At 42.4% G+C, this 11,697-nt stretch overlaps 1 protein-coding gene across 1 annotated transcript in view; it reads right to left on the bottom strand.

Moving 5' to 3' along the window:
* Positions 1–11,388, bottom strand: part of LOC116048011 (zonadhesin-like) — a 31,375-nt gene extending 19,987 nt beyond the window's left edge. Inside the window, exons 1-23 of the mRNA XM_036001231.1 lie at positions 11,242–11,388; positions 10,889–11,028; positions 10,493–10,639; positions 10,017–10,139; positions 9,012–9,167; positions 7,908–8,024; positions 7,646–7,807; positions 7,272–7,490; positions 6,912–7,073; positions 6,434–6,568; positions 5,394–5,609; positions 4,532–4,710; positions 4,114–4,216; positions 3,827–3,985; positions 3,483–3,645; positions 3,026–3,129; positions 2,744–2,923; positions 2,420–2,641; positions 2,108–2,287; positions 1,792–1,983; positions 1,360–1,509; positions 1,125–1,228; positions 210–412 (exon numbers count right to left, since the gene is read on the bottom strand). Of these exons, the coding sequence (XP_035857124.1) occupies positions 210–412; positions 1,125–1,228; positions 1,360–1,509; positions 1,792–1,983; positions 2,108–2,287; positions 2,420–2,641; positions 2,744–2,923; positions 3,026–3,129; positions 3,483–3,645; positions 3,827–3,985; positions 4,114–4,216; positions 4,532–4,710; positions 5,394–5,609; positions 6,434–6,568; positions 6,912–7,073; positions 7,272–7,490; positions 7,646–7,807; positions 7,908–8,024; positions 9,012–9,167; positions 10,017–10,139; positions 10,493–10,639; positions 10,889–11,028; positions 11,242–11,339 (3,614 nt within the window). The 5' untranslated portion in view covers positions 11,340–11,388. The remainder of the gene's footprint in view (positions 1–209; positions 413–1,124; positions 1,229–1,359; positions 1,510–1,791; positions 1,984–2,107; positions 2,288–2,419; positions 2,642–2,743; positions 2,924–3,025; positions 3,130–3,482; positions 3,646–3,826; positions 3,986–4,113; positions 4,217–4,531; positions 4,711–5,393; positions 5,610–6,433; positions 6,569–6,911; positions 7,074–7,271; positions 7,491–7,645; positions 7,808–7,907; positions 8,025–9,011; positions 9,168–10,016; positions 10,140–10,492; positions 10,640–10,888; positions 11,029–11,241) is intronic.
* Between the last annotated feature and the right edge of the window lie 309 nt (positions 11,389–11,697).

An 11,697-nucleotide genomic window follows, 5' to 3' on the forward strand; every position in this document is an offset into this window, starting at 1 on the left:
CTGAAAGCAGGAGGGAAAGACTGGGAAAGATCATTTTAATTTTTATAAACAAAACCATTTTATGGACCACGTTCCCTTCAGCTCAGATGAAACAGTCAAGTGAATAGTATGAACCCCATTATGGACGAAAACAAAGAAAACTGTGCATCCACAGTGTGTGTGAGTGGCGAGATTTGAAACTGCAAAAGCAGAAGACCAGAAGTGTTTACCCAGCATGACATGGGAGAGCATCTGAGAGCTCCGCTATTGCAGGCCTGTCACAATACAGACCATGGGGGCAGGGTGGGCATTCATCAACTCCCTTCAGTCCTTGGGAGATGGAAAGAGAGCCTGTGGGGCAGGGGAGTGGATAGCCAGTGCCAGAGGGGCAGTAGTGGCCAGAAGGACAAAGACGGCTTCTGGTAGAATTCCCCTGACAAAAATAAAATAAAATAAAACCTATTATAATACCATTTGTACTTTTAATGGCATAATTGCCTAAGAATTAATGCATATTATGAAGCTATACTTTATTAACCCTCTTGGGGAAATTTTGTTTTCTTTACTCAGTTGTTACACACACAGGCCCGAAATACACAAATACACACACAGAGACATGCATTATTATTGTGGAGAGAGGTGGTGAAGGTGAACTGGCACCTGTCCAGCTACTAGTTCACACTCCATTCCTGGTCCATGCTAGACTTGAATCGCCACCCTCCGGTCCCCAAGAAAAATCCCTACAGACTGAGCTACTGGCGCCCCTACACGTACAGTAAAGTATGCATTGCTTGCATGCATCTTGACAATAGTGCTAGAGGAAAAGCAATTCATCAACAAGGCACCAACAATAACCATAGTTAATTAAATGTAAATGCAGCAATATTTTATATCTTGTGCACAAAGTTGACATTTCAGCTAATGGTGCTGTTAGAAAAGAGATAATGGGCAAAGAAAAGGGTAAAACATAGAAAACAGTAAGCATGAATGTGCTCAGGCAATTTTTTTTTTTAGGTTTGATTAGATGAAAGGTCATGGGTCCCCAATATAAAATTATAAATCATTCTCTGGAAAACAAGGATCTACCGACCAACATTACAATGTTACAGACCAACAAAGTCAACAGAGAACAACAACAACAACACCTGATATTCAGTAGCGTTAGGGCTGGTTGATCCAGTAGGGCAGTAGTATCCTGCCTCACAGAGTCCTGTTGGCTGGGACAGACCAGGTTGAGAGCAGAACATTCCTGTAGAAACACCAACAGAATAAGTAAATCATTATAAATATTTGAAACACAGTGACTTGACTGTGCACAAGTCATTTAAAAAAAGGGTTAGGTTATGATTATGTTGAACAAAACACTAATCATTTTCACACCAGCTGGGCAGGGGAGGCAGGCATCAGGATTGGAGGCTCCGAGCTGGCTCTGCACAGTGCCAGGTGGGCAAGGGAACTCCAGTCCTAGAGTCAGTCCTGGAGGACAGTAGTATCCAACAGGACACAGTGCAGGCTGTACAATACCTTCAACTGAGCCACACAAGAAGAATGAATAAACACAGATGATATCCGATGAGACCAATAAAATGAACCGGACTTTGACACGTTGAAACAATACAGCTGCATAATAAAGAAATGCACACTTTAGCACTCTAAAATCGGTTTTCAGTTAGATTAGCTGAGCTAAAGAGAGGTCTTTCAATTAGTAAAACCATGTGCTTCCCAGGGTGACTTTGTGACAATCCCCATAGAATGGGTGTGTATTTGTTGCTATCGTGAAAAAGTAAATGTAAGACAACCCATGTTTCCCACCTTGACAGTAGTACCCAGGGGTACAGGTGGTGCAGTTGTCTTGATGTGTGTTGCCCGTTTCAGAGCTAAAGGTTCCTGCAGGGCAAGGCATGGGGACTGGCGTTCCTCTGGGGCAGAAGAAACCAGCTGGGCACAGAGCATTGTCTGCTCTGCTGGAGCCCCAGTCGCAATAAAACCCTGCCCAGCAATCCCCTAGAACACAAATGCAGAAACAACACATTCAAATGGAGGACATTATCTTTAAAATTCAGACTGAAACTTACTGAGGAAAATAAACATTCATTTTAGGTGTTTTTTTTTAATTTATTTCATTTACCTGCTCTAAGCCCCTGTTGGCAGAAAATCCCAGGTGGACAGAGAGATCCAGTTCTATTGTCATTCGGGTTTGACACTGTGGCACCCATCAGACAAAGAAACCCAGCAGCACACGGTCCCGAAGGCTCAACCAAACCTTCCGACCCACAAAACTGACCCGCTGGACACACAAGGCACTCACCTGTCAACACAGATAAACCGTTTTGACTTCAGTCCAGTCATTTACTCTACAAATCTGTCTTCAAAAAATCCAGACAACAGTGCAAGATTTTCCCATTTGTTCTCTTCTTTCACAAAGGTTCTGGGTTTTTACCTGTGGTGGTGAGACCGTGGCTGGGGCTGTAGGTGCCTTTGGGGCAAGGAAGAGGCTGACTATCTGGACTCTCCCTGGGACAGATGTAGCCAGCTGGGCAGGGCACAGGGCTGGAGACTCCAGAGGAGCTCCCCCTGGTGGGGCTAAGACTTTGGGACTGGCAGTGGAACCCAGGAGGACAGGGATTACACTCTTTCTGGCCGGATAAATCCTGGAACCAGCCTGGCAAAGACATTCAAACAGTGAGGACATCTTCAGAGAGGGTGAGGGAATGTGTACAGAGTTTTGCAGAGTTAAATTCATAAAGTATAACTTCTTGTTTACCAAGAGGGCATGTTTTGCAGTAATCTTTGCCTTTTCTTCCAGTCTCATTTTGGTAAAAGCCAGCAGGGCAGGGTGAGGGTACACTGCTGCCCTCGGCACAGTAGTGGCCTACTGGACAAACACCTCCAGATACACTTGACATTGGAGTAGCAGTCTGGGATCCCTCTAGACAGTAGAAACCTGGGGAGAAACACTTCAATAAAATGTTTGAAAAGCTACACTTTTATAAAAAGTAGGATTATGCACCACACTAACAACTACATTTCCATTCATATTTCTGACCTGGCAGGCAGGGTCCAGATACTGCAGAGAGGCCAGTCTCTGAACAGTAGAAGCCGGACCTACAGCTACGACACTGAGACTCGTCCACAAGCCCACTCTGCTCACTGTCGAAAGATGCAGACTAACTATAAACTGCAGCAGTAGTCAAGTGATTTCATGTAATTTAGATAATTGTTCAGTATCACAGAGAGCACTCAATGCCACAACCTACGATAACGCTTCAGATTACATATCCTGTTTCATCACAATGTTATATTTTATACTGACAAAGCATTAACGTGGAACATCATCAATGTCTGTGGACTTGAGTACATCTTCAAAACTTCAAAAATGACTACTTTATACCTAGATAACAAGTGTAGTTTTAGAGTTCAAATCCTATTATGTCTAATAAATATTATCGTTCATGGCATTTATAGATATGCAGGAGATTATAGAGATATTGCAGGATATGCACCTGAATGTTCCTTTTGGGCATGGTTTTGGTACAGAAGTCCCCACAGAGCAGAAGAAGCCGGGAGGGCATGGGAATCCAGTCACACTGTCTACTGGTGAAGGTGCAGAGGCTCCGCCAACACAAACAAACCCTGCAGCACAGGGTCCACTGGGGAAAGTCCTCCCTTTAAATAAATATATCATTCAAGCAAGGTTTTTAATCACCCTAATAACAGATCAGCCATTTACCTTTAATTGTTACTGGAATACATCACTAAATGTATACTGCAGCTGTCTGTAAGATAGGTATCTGTGAGAAATAAACAACAAGTAACTAATAGGGTCACAGGAGGGGATGCATTGTACCTGTTCCTTTACAGTACATTCCAGGATCACACAGGGAGCACTGCCATTCCTCAACCAGTCCTGATGTGTTTCCATAGGTTCCTGCTGGACAGGGATGCTGATTTGCTGATCCTTTGGGACAATAAAATCCTCTCTCACATTGAAGTGGAAGGGTCATTCCTGATGAACAGATACGGTACAGAATGAAAAGGAATTTACTCTTGTTAAATCTAAATGTAAATTACATTTATGTTCCCAGCTGCTAAATGCTTTGTCGTCAAAACAAATTGTCCACCCATCACCTTTACCTTGATCTGGACAATAGAAACCAGCAGGGCACGTCTCACAGCTGCCCTGGCCTGATCCGAGCTGGTAGCTGCCTGGAAGGCAGGCCGTCTGTCTGACACTGCCCTGGAGCGACCATTAAAATTATTAGACTTTATATCTGGAGAATTACATACATCATCAGGGATAATCATGGTGCAACAATAACAACAGTTGAGACTGAGACAGACACACAACACAGGAAGAAGACAGAGAAAGTCAAGAAAAACAGGAAAGAAACATGAATTGACCTATTTTATGCAGTAATGAACTTGTCATGACAGAATAAAAGCCAGCCAAGGAGCCAAGGAGCCAAGGAGGAATACTCACGCAGAGACATTACATACAATATTCAGCAATGGTGACAAACAATAGCTTGAAGACTAATACCGGATGGCTGACCTTCTCACAACAATGTCCCACTGAGCAGACATGTTGTTGTGGTCTCTCAGAGCTCTGTCCCTCAGGACAGTAGTAGCCTTCTGCACACTGGCCACTTGGCTCAGCTATTCCTCTCTGGTGGCAGTAGTGACCGGGAGGACACTGCAGGCAAGCCTCGACTGTAGACCCACCAAGGGAACCTGATGGATGCACGCAATACACATATCAATTATAAATGAATTCATAAATTGATATACTTTAAAAAGTGTTGAATTGTTTGGTGTTTTATCTATACATTCATTGTGTACACAGCGTTTGTTGACTTGCAAACAAAATTTATGAAATGAAAGCATTAGAATAGATACCAATATTAATTTGATGCAAAGTACATACCTATTCATCAGTTTCTAATTCATAACCATTCAAAGGAGCTAATGCACATTTTAATAGGATTTTAGTTGTCCGCCTCGAGACAAGAATACAATTACACGATTAAACCACTTTGTTACTGAAATTATTCATAGGCCCCCAAGGGAGAGAAAAAAAAGGCTTCAATGGAAGTTTTCATAGTTCTCCGCATCACTGAAGTGCAAATATTGACACCAGTTCATGTAAGGACATTAGCGGGGAAAAACTGACAATGTGTACAACAAAGAGGATTAGCTGTTGTATTTCTCAGTTTAGTATTGTGTCTTATTACTCATATTCATCATTCATTCATGACCAAAAAAGGGCAGGGGATTACTGACTTGTTATGAATTGTTCCTCTTCTCAAATAAAGAGAAAATACATCTCGCATACAGTTTCTTTTGATAATTAAATCAACGAGATTATTAGATACATCTAACAATTACAGCTATATTACAAAGGAGCAATATCTCACTTTTTATGGTTCCAACAGGGCAGGGCAGAGGAAGAGGAGTTCCAGGGGGACAGTAGTGTCCTGTGGGGCAAGGCGTGGCATGGGGGTTTAAAGAGCCTTTAGGGCAGTGATATCCTGTAGCACAGGGCCCTGCTGGGGCATCTAGACCAGTCTGGTTGCAGTAAGAGCCAGCCTCACAGGGCTGGGGGTAGGCAGACCCCAAAGGACAATAGAAACCTGAAAAATAGCCACAAAAAGTATCACTGAAATAAATCAACTTCAGCTACACAATCAGGATGATTACTGTTCTTATGCACACACACTTCCTCTAAAGATAGAGGATTCTTTCAAACTCTGAACTTTTCATTCCCACACTCTTATTTAAAGTTAAATGTAATCCAACTGATTGTTTTTATGTTCCAGTGAGCAGTAATTACTTTGTTGCAGGAATTTAAATCGGGTTCTTGCTGGTCTGACATAAGCTGTTTTTTTCAGTGCAGCTGTTTTATGCGCATCATCACCCAACCATCTGCAGTTCCTCAAGAGGGAAGTCCAACTCCAGCACTTAGGCTTTCAGGCTTCTTATAGGGGAATTTGAACCATCAAGAGTGAGGTTCTTGTGCGGGAGGTATTCTATTTGAATAACCATCAGCATTTATCTTGCGCTGCCTTCATCGAGTTACTGTATCGAGAAGATAATTTCATTAAGGGGTGTAACTGACAAAGTCTTTTCTGTAGTCATTGACTTAAATAAAAAATAAAAAACTAACAGTGAAAGAAAAAAGTTAATTCTTCACCATGTCCCGATTTAACACTTCAGTCATCATTTTTAAAGGGTGAGTGTTCAAATGAAACCAAGATTAAGTGGTATTAAAGCTAGAATATGCTGCACAGACTGGACAAATCAGATGAAATCAGTCATATGTCACAGCAACTTAAGTAAATGGGATACCCATGTCATGAGCAAGAAAGATGACGTGTGCGCCTGGGGGAATGAATTAAGTATCACATCGAGCATGTTCACACAAGTTCACACAAGTTCACTGTCAGGATTTACCCACCCTTAGGGCATATATCCCCTCTGTAGTTGGAGCAGGCATAATGTGGACTCTCGAGACATGATGGTGACTGAGTCACAATATGGTCTGAATCTGCCTGTGGCGGCGTTACCGCTTCGATCCAGCTAGAGTCTCTCCCTATAATAGAACATGGCAGATAAAGCATGAAAGATGTCAAGTCAAGATCTTTGTCTTGTAGGTAGGAAACCAAAAAGGACACTTTTCTCTTTTTAAATTGTGATTTAACAGTTTAGACTGCCAACATCTTTTTAAAATGTAACACTGCAAGGCAATGATTAATTGTGGATTACTTGAGGGAAAGGTCAAGCTGAAAAGCTGCTGCTTTGTGGAACATTTATCACAACACGTGAGGCTTTGCACTCTAGTTGAATAGTTTGAAGAAATTGATGTACTGCCCTTTCAAAGGAAGCATTTATTGTGTTATTACAAACTGAAAAAAAACATAGTTTACCAGACTTACTGGAGTTATTGAGGCAGGACAGATTGTGAATCCAGGGGGCGGCATCCGTCTTTGTGGTATAAACCTCTAGTATTTCACAAAGACAGCTGAACAAAGAGGAGTGGGCTCGAGGTGTGGGGATATCTGCACCTCCAGAGCAGAAGAAACCTGCAAAGCACATACCTAACACAAGGAGGTTTTAGAAAACAAGCATGGGATGATTATTGACTTCATTATTTAATATTTTAATCCCGAGAAAGAATTGTTGATGTGGGCAGCGATTCAGGTGTCTAGAACATCTGGATTTTACAAAATTGGCACTCTATACTCATGATAAGCCTGATTGTCCTTGACTAATGGAAACCTGGTAAAATCCCCCACCTGTGGGCTGTGAGCCTCCAGGACTGAGGCAGTATTTCCCTGGGGGGCAATGGTGGCATTGAGAGGGGGAGGAAGCTCCAGGCCCTGGGAGGAAGCTGCCAACAGGACAGGGTTTGGGTGACCCAGTACCCCGCGGACAGAAGTGTCCCGTGGGACAAACATCTCCATAAGGCTGGGAGACAGGAGAAGGCTCAGTGGACCCCAGGGAACAAAAATGTCCTGCGGTAGACAATACGATCAGACATCCTAATGACAACAAGGCAACATTGAGGGGAAACTGTGGCTTAATACAGTGCAGAAATACAGGAGAGGAAAAGACACTCATAGCTCAATTCTCTGACACCATTTCCCCTTGTGATGCTGGACTGTCAGACCTGGGCTGCACGGTCCAGACGGCTCTGTCAGAGCAGTGCTGTTACAGAAGGAGCCAGAGGGGCAGGGGGAGCAGTCAGTCAGGGACGTGCTGCCTGCTGATGGACTGACACTTCCCATCGGACATGGAGATGGCACAGATGAATTCTCCATACAGTAGAAACCTGGCCAAGGTGGTGCATGTCATTGTCAGCTTAAGTTTACTTTGTACTCTTTATGTATAGTTTATACATGCAAGTACACTTGTTTTTTTTTTTTAATTACCTGGTGGACAAGTGTTACAAGTGGACTGTCCAGATGAAGACTGAAAAGTGCCAGGGCTACAGATGGCCGGCTCAGCACTACCACGTGGGCACGCATGGCCAGGCGGGCACTGACATCCTGCGACATAATCAGATAAAGAAAAGTTGTCATCTTGTCCCTCCTGGTTTAATATGAAAACAAGAGTAATGTGAATATAGAATACTGTACTAATGTAATATATATTTTAAATAAATGATGTGGCAATTATCCATGAAAAAAAGCACGGCTGCTGTATTTCACCATGACACATGTGGTGCCATGGAAAAAAAGGAATGAAAAAGAGTGTCTATGAGCAGTATTCGTCCTGTATGACAAATCATGTGGGAGGCAAAGAGAAGAGAAGGCAGACTTAGCAGCAGGTGCCCTGACTCTTTTGATAGGTTCTGGGCCATTTCATGCTCAAATTAGCAACATCTTCTCGATGAAAGGCGAAAACAGGTCAGATGCCTTTCAAAGAATCTCTAGGCATGCATGTAATAAGAGCAGGAGGAAGGCCCATCTAAGGCATATAATTACCTTACATGTAGAGTATGATTTGTAAAGTAATTGATGAGTTCTGCTACATATCCACAGAACCAGTTTCTACACGAGGTACAGAACAACTGGATTATTAGACAATACATTGTCACAAACCTGAACAGTGCTGTTTTACATAGCTTAATTTCGGAGATACATGGTTTTCACAGGACAAGACAAATGCCATATGGAGCATGTTGACATTGCTTATTGCCATGCAATCTGATATTATGTAATGGACATAATGTATAATTTGATTCAGTTTACTTCAAAAGTACAACCATTTTTGTGTACAGTATTTTGTCCATCCACTTTAAGTGAGAATGAGAGTGTGTGCAATATAATTAATATGTAAAGTTGCACTACGGTACAACCTTATACAGTAAATACGGTAAGTAAAGCTTCTGATCCAACTTATCATGTGAGCGTAACTATTTGGAAACCAGACTTACAGTACGTGATCAGACATTGTGTTAATAAAAAAGAAAATGATGAAGTGCAGAGACTACCGTGGTTAAACCTGAGCTGACCTGATGATGTGTACTGTACCTGGCTGATGTCCAGACACAGATCCTGGTGGACAGAACCACCCCGGGGGACAGAGGAGGTTGACAGAGGTCTGAGCCAATGCGGGGCAGTAAGAACCCGGGTAACAAGCTCCACAGTCAGCCTCCGACTCAGCCCCAGACCTCCCCAAGAAAGTGCCTATATTGAGGAGACAAATTACCATGCGAGTAAAAATAATGTCCACTGTTATTCTTTTTCTCACACACAGACAAACACAGAGAGAAAAATAAATAGCAAGGCATAATAGTGTCATGTATGCGCACCATAGATAGCTCAATTTTTTCACTTGGTTAAGTAGCTAGCTGCAGGGTTCATACGCATTTTAACCAATACTTCTCCATGACTTTTTCATGACTTTTTGGCAAATTTCCATGACTATGTATTCCTGAAAATGTCAGTCGACATTATACAATAAAAATAAAAATCTGTGTTAAAGTTTACCCTCAGAGGTTTAACAATAAAATGAATAACAATTTATGTGGTTCATAGCGGGATTCGTAATATCGTGCCCCGAATAGAACGCTGAGGTTAGGACAACGTGAAATACATTTATTAATCACATATTATTATGCTGTGTTAAAAAAAGAAATTCCATGACTTTCCCTAAACTTTCTGGGTCTTTTTGTGTTTCCAAATCCTTTCCAGGCCTGGAATTTGCATTTTTTTAATTCCATAACTTTCCCAGGTTTTTTCAAAACGTATGAACCCTGTAGCTGACCATTATGATTTTTGGGCTCCCATTAGGTTTTACAACACCTCTAAAGTTTTGGTTGGATTAAGTCATTATATTGTACCTCTGGGGGCTTTATTGCACTATACGCTACCTTTGGAGGCAGTGTAATAAAAAGCAAGAGGTCAGACCAATGGCTGAATCAGGGAAATGACAGGACATTTAAATAGTCTGTGTAGCAACATGTTCATAATACATGTTAACAGAAATAATTTCCACTTCTTACAGAGCTCTGTCTGGCTATGTTGGTTTTCTACCTGGAGGACAGGGGCTTGGATTTGCACTCCCTCTAGGACAATAGTGGCCTGCCGGACACACATCACCATGGGACTGACCCAGGGTTGAATTGCCAGGAAGTGGGGATGGCGATGTGATATCTCCTGTAACAGAGACAATAGACCTTTATTGGATGTCATTACTCATTAGGTTAGTGAGTGAACTAAAAGGCCAGAGCCATTTTCTGCAATCCCAGGAAGAGAAATACTATAAAGAGAAAGCAATGGGGACTGGTAAATGTTCAGTGGAGACCTCTCCAGCACTGTGGAGTCAAAGGTCATGAAAATGTTAAATACAAGCAGGAGTGCATTGAGAGAAAATGGTCCACAGCAGAGTGTTTTTCAAGCTTGTGTCAGATTACCCTGTTTTTATACATTACAAATACCATTTAACCAATCTGCATGTTACCATGCATTTATTAACACTACATCAGGGGCAAGACGAATCAGCCTGTTACCTGTGGTATTACCCCAAGGTGTGGCCATTCTGGATCCCTCTACGCAGTAGAAGCCTGGGTTGCAGAGCCCAGATGGGGAGGAGAGGCCAACCTCAGCGCAGTAATGACCAGGCAAACAGGGCTGACACACTTCGATAGAAACTGCCCCTGGAACAACAGAAATAGAACTCATATGTTTGCCTTGTTATCTAAATGATAAAAAAGTGAATGAATATGGGTCAAGTGAAATAATTCCACTTCACTTCAGTGATTGTTTTCTGATGGAGGAGGGTGGCAAATTATTTCATTGATTTCAAAAATGTCCACCAACATTGCCAATAACTCCAGTTAAGTTAGCCCATTATGTTCAAATGTCAGCAACAGTGTATAGTTTAATTATTCAGTGTTGTCTGTCACCATCTACGGAGCTGAAGGTGCCTGCAGGGCAAGGAACCATATAGCTTGTACCCTGAGGGCAATAGGACCCTGCAGAGCAGCGTCCCCCTGTTGGGCCCTCCTCTGGCTGGGCAGAAACAGAACCGTGGATACATAGGTAACTAGGGGCAGCGAGATGATGGAGACAGAGACAATGGGGAAGGGTATACAGGATATATGAAGTGATAGATGAGAAAGACAGAGGGAGACAAAGCATAAGGGAGGTTTAATTATAGACAAGGGAGACAGAATTAAACCGAAACAGGATGTCATATCTTTCATAGTCTACATGAGTGTGAACATGATGAAGGATGTGTTCAGTAGCATGTGTTTACCCAGGAGAGCAGACCCCAGTGGGAGCAGCCAGTCCAGAGGAGCTGCAATATCTCCCTGGAGGGCAGAGCTCGCAGCCCAACTTAGTGGACAACCCCATCTGCCTGCTGAAGGTACCAGCTGGGCAGGGGTATGCTACACCAGACTGCGTTCCTGTAGACAGATAGCACATAATATCTACAGATGGTCCAGGACTAACCATCACAGAACAGTTTATAAAGGCCGTCATTATCTTGATTATGCCCTATAATGGCCATTTGCATAATTAGAAGGCCATTTACTGCTACAGCCACTTAATCAGGAGTACACATATAACAAGAGCAATATTCAACAACATTGTGCATGCAATACAACACATTTTAGTTAATTAATCAATCTCACTGAGTCTGCAGCATCATTTGTGTTCCACTTCCATTTATATCTGATAAAATGATCTCGTAACATTGTACATTTGTCAA

Source organism: Sander lucioperca, chromosome 5 (assembly GCF_008315115.2).
Source record: "Sander lucioperca isolate FBNREF2018 chromosome 5, SLUC_FBN_1.2, whole genome shotgun sequence".
In the NCBI taxonomy this organism is placed as follows: domain Eukaryota; kingdom Metazoa; phylum Chordata; class Actinopteri; order Perciformes; family Percidae; genus Sander; species Sander lucioperca.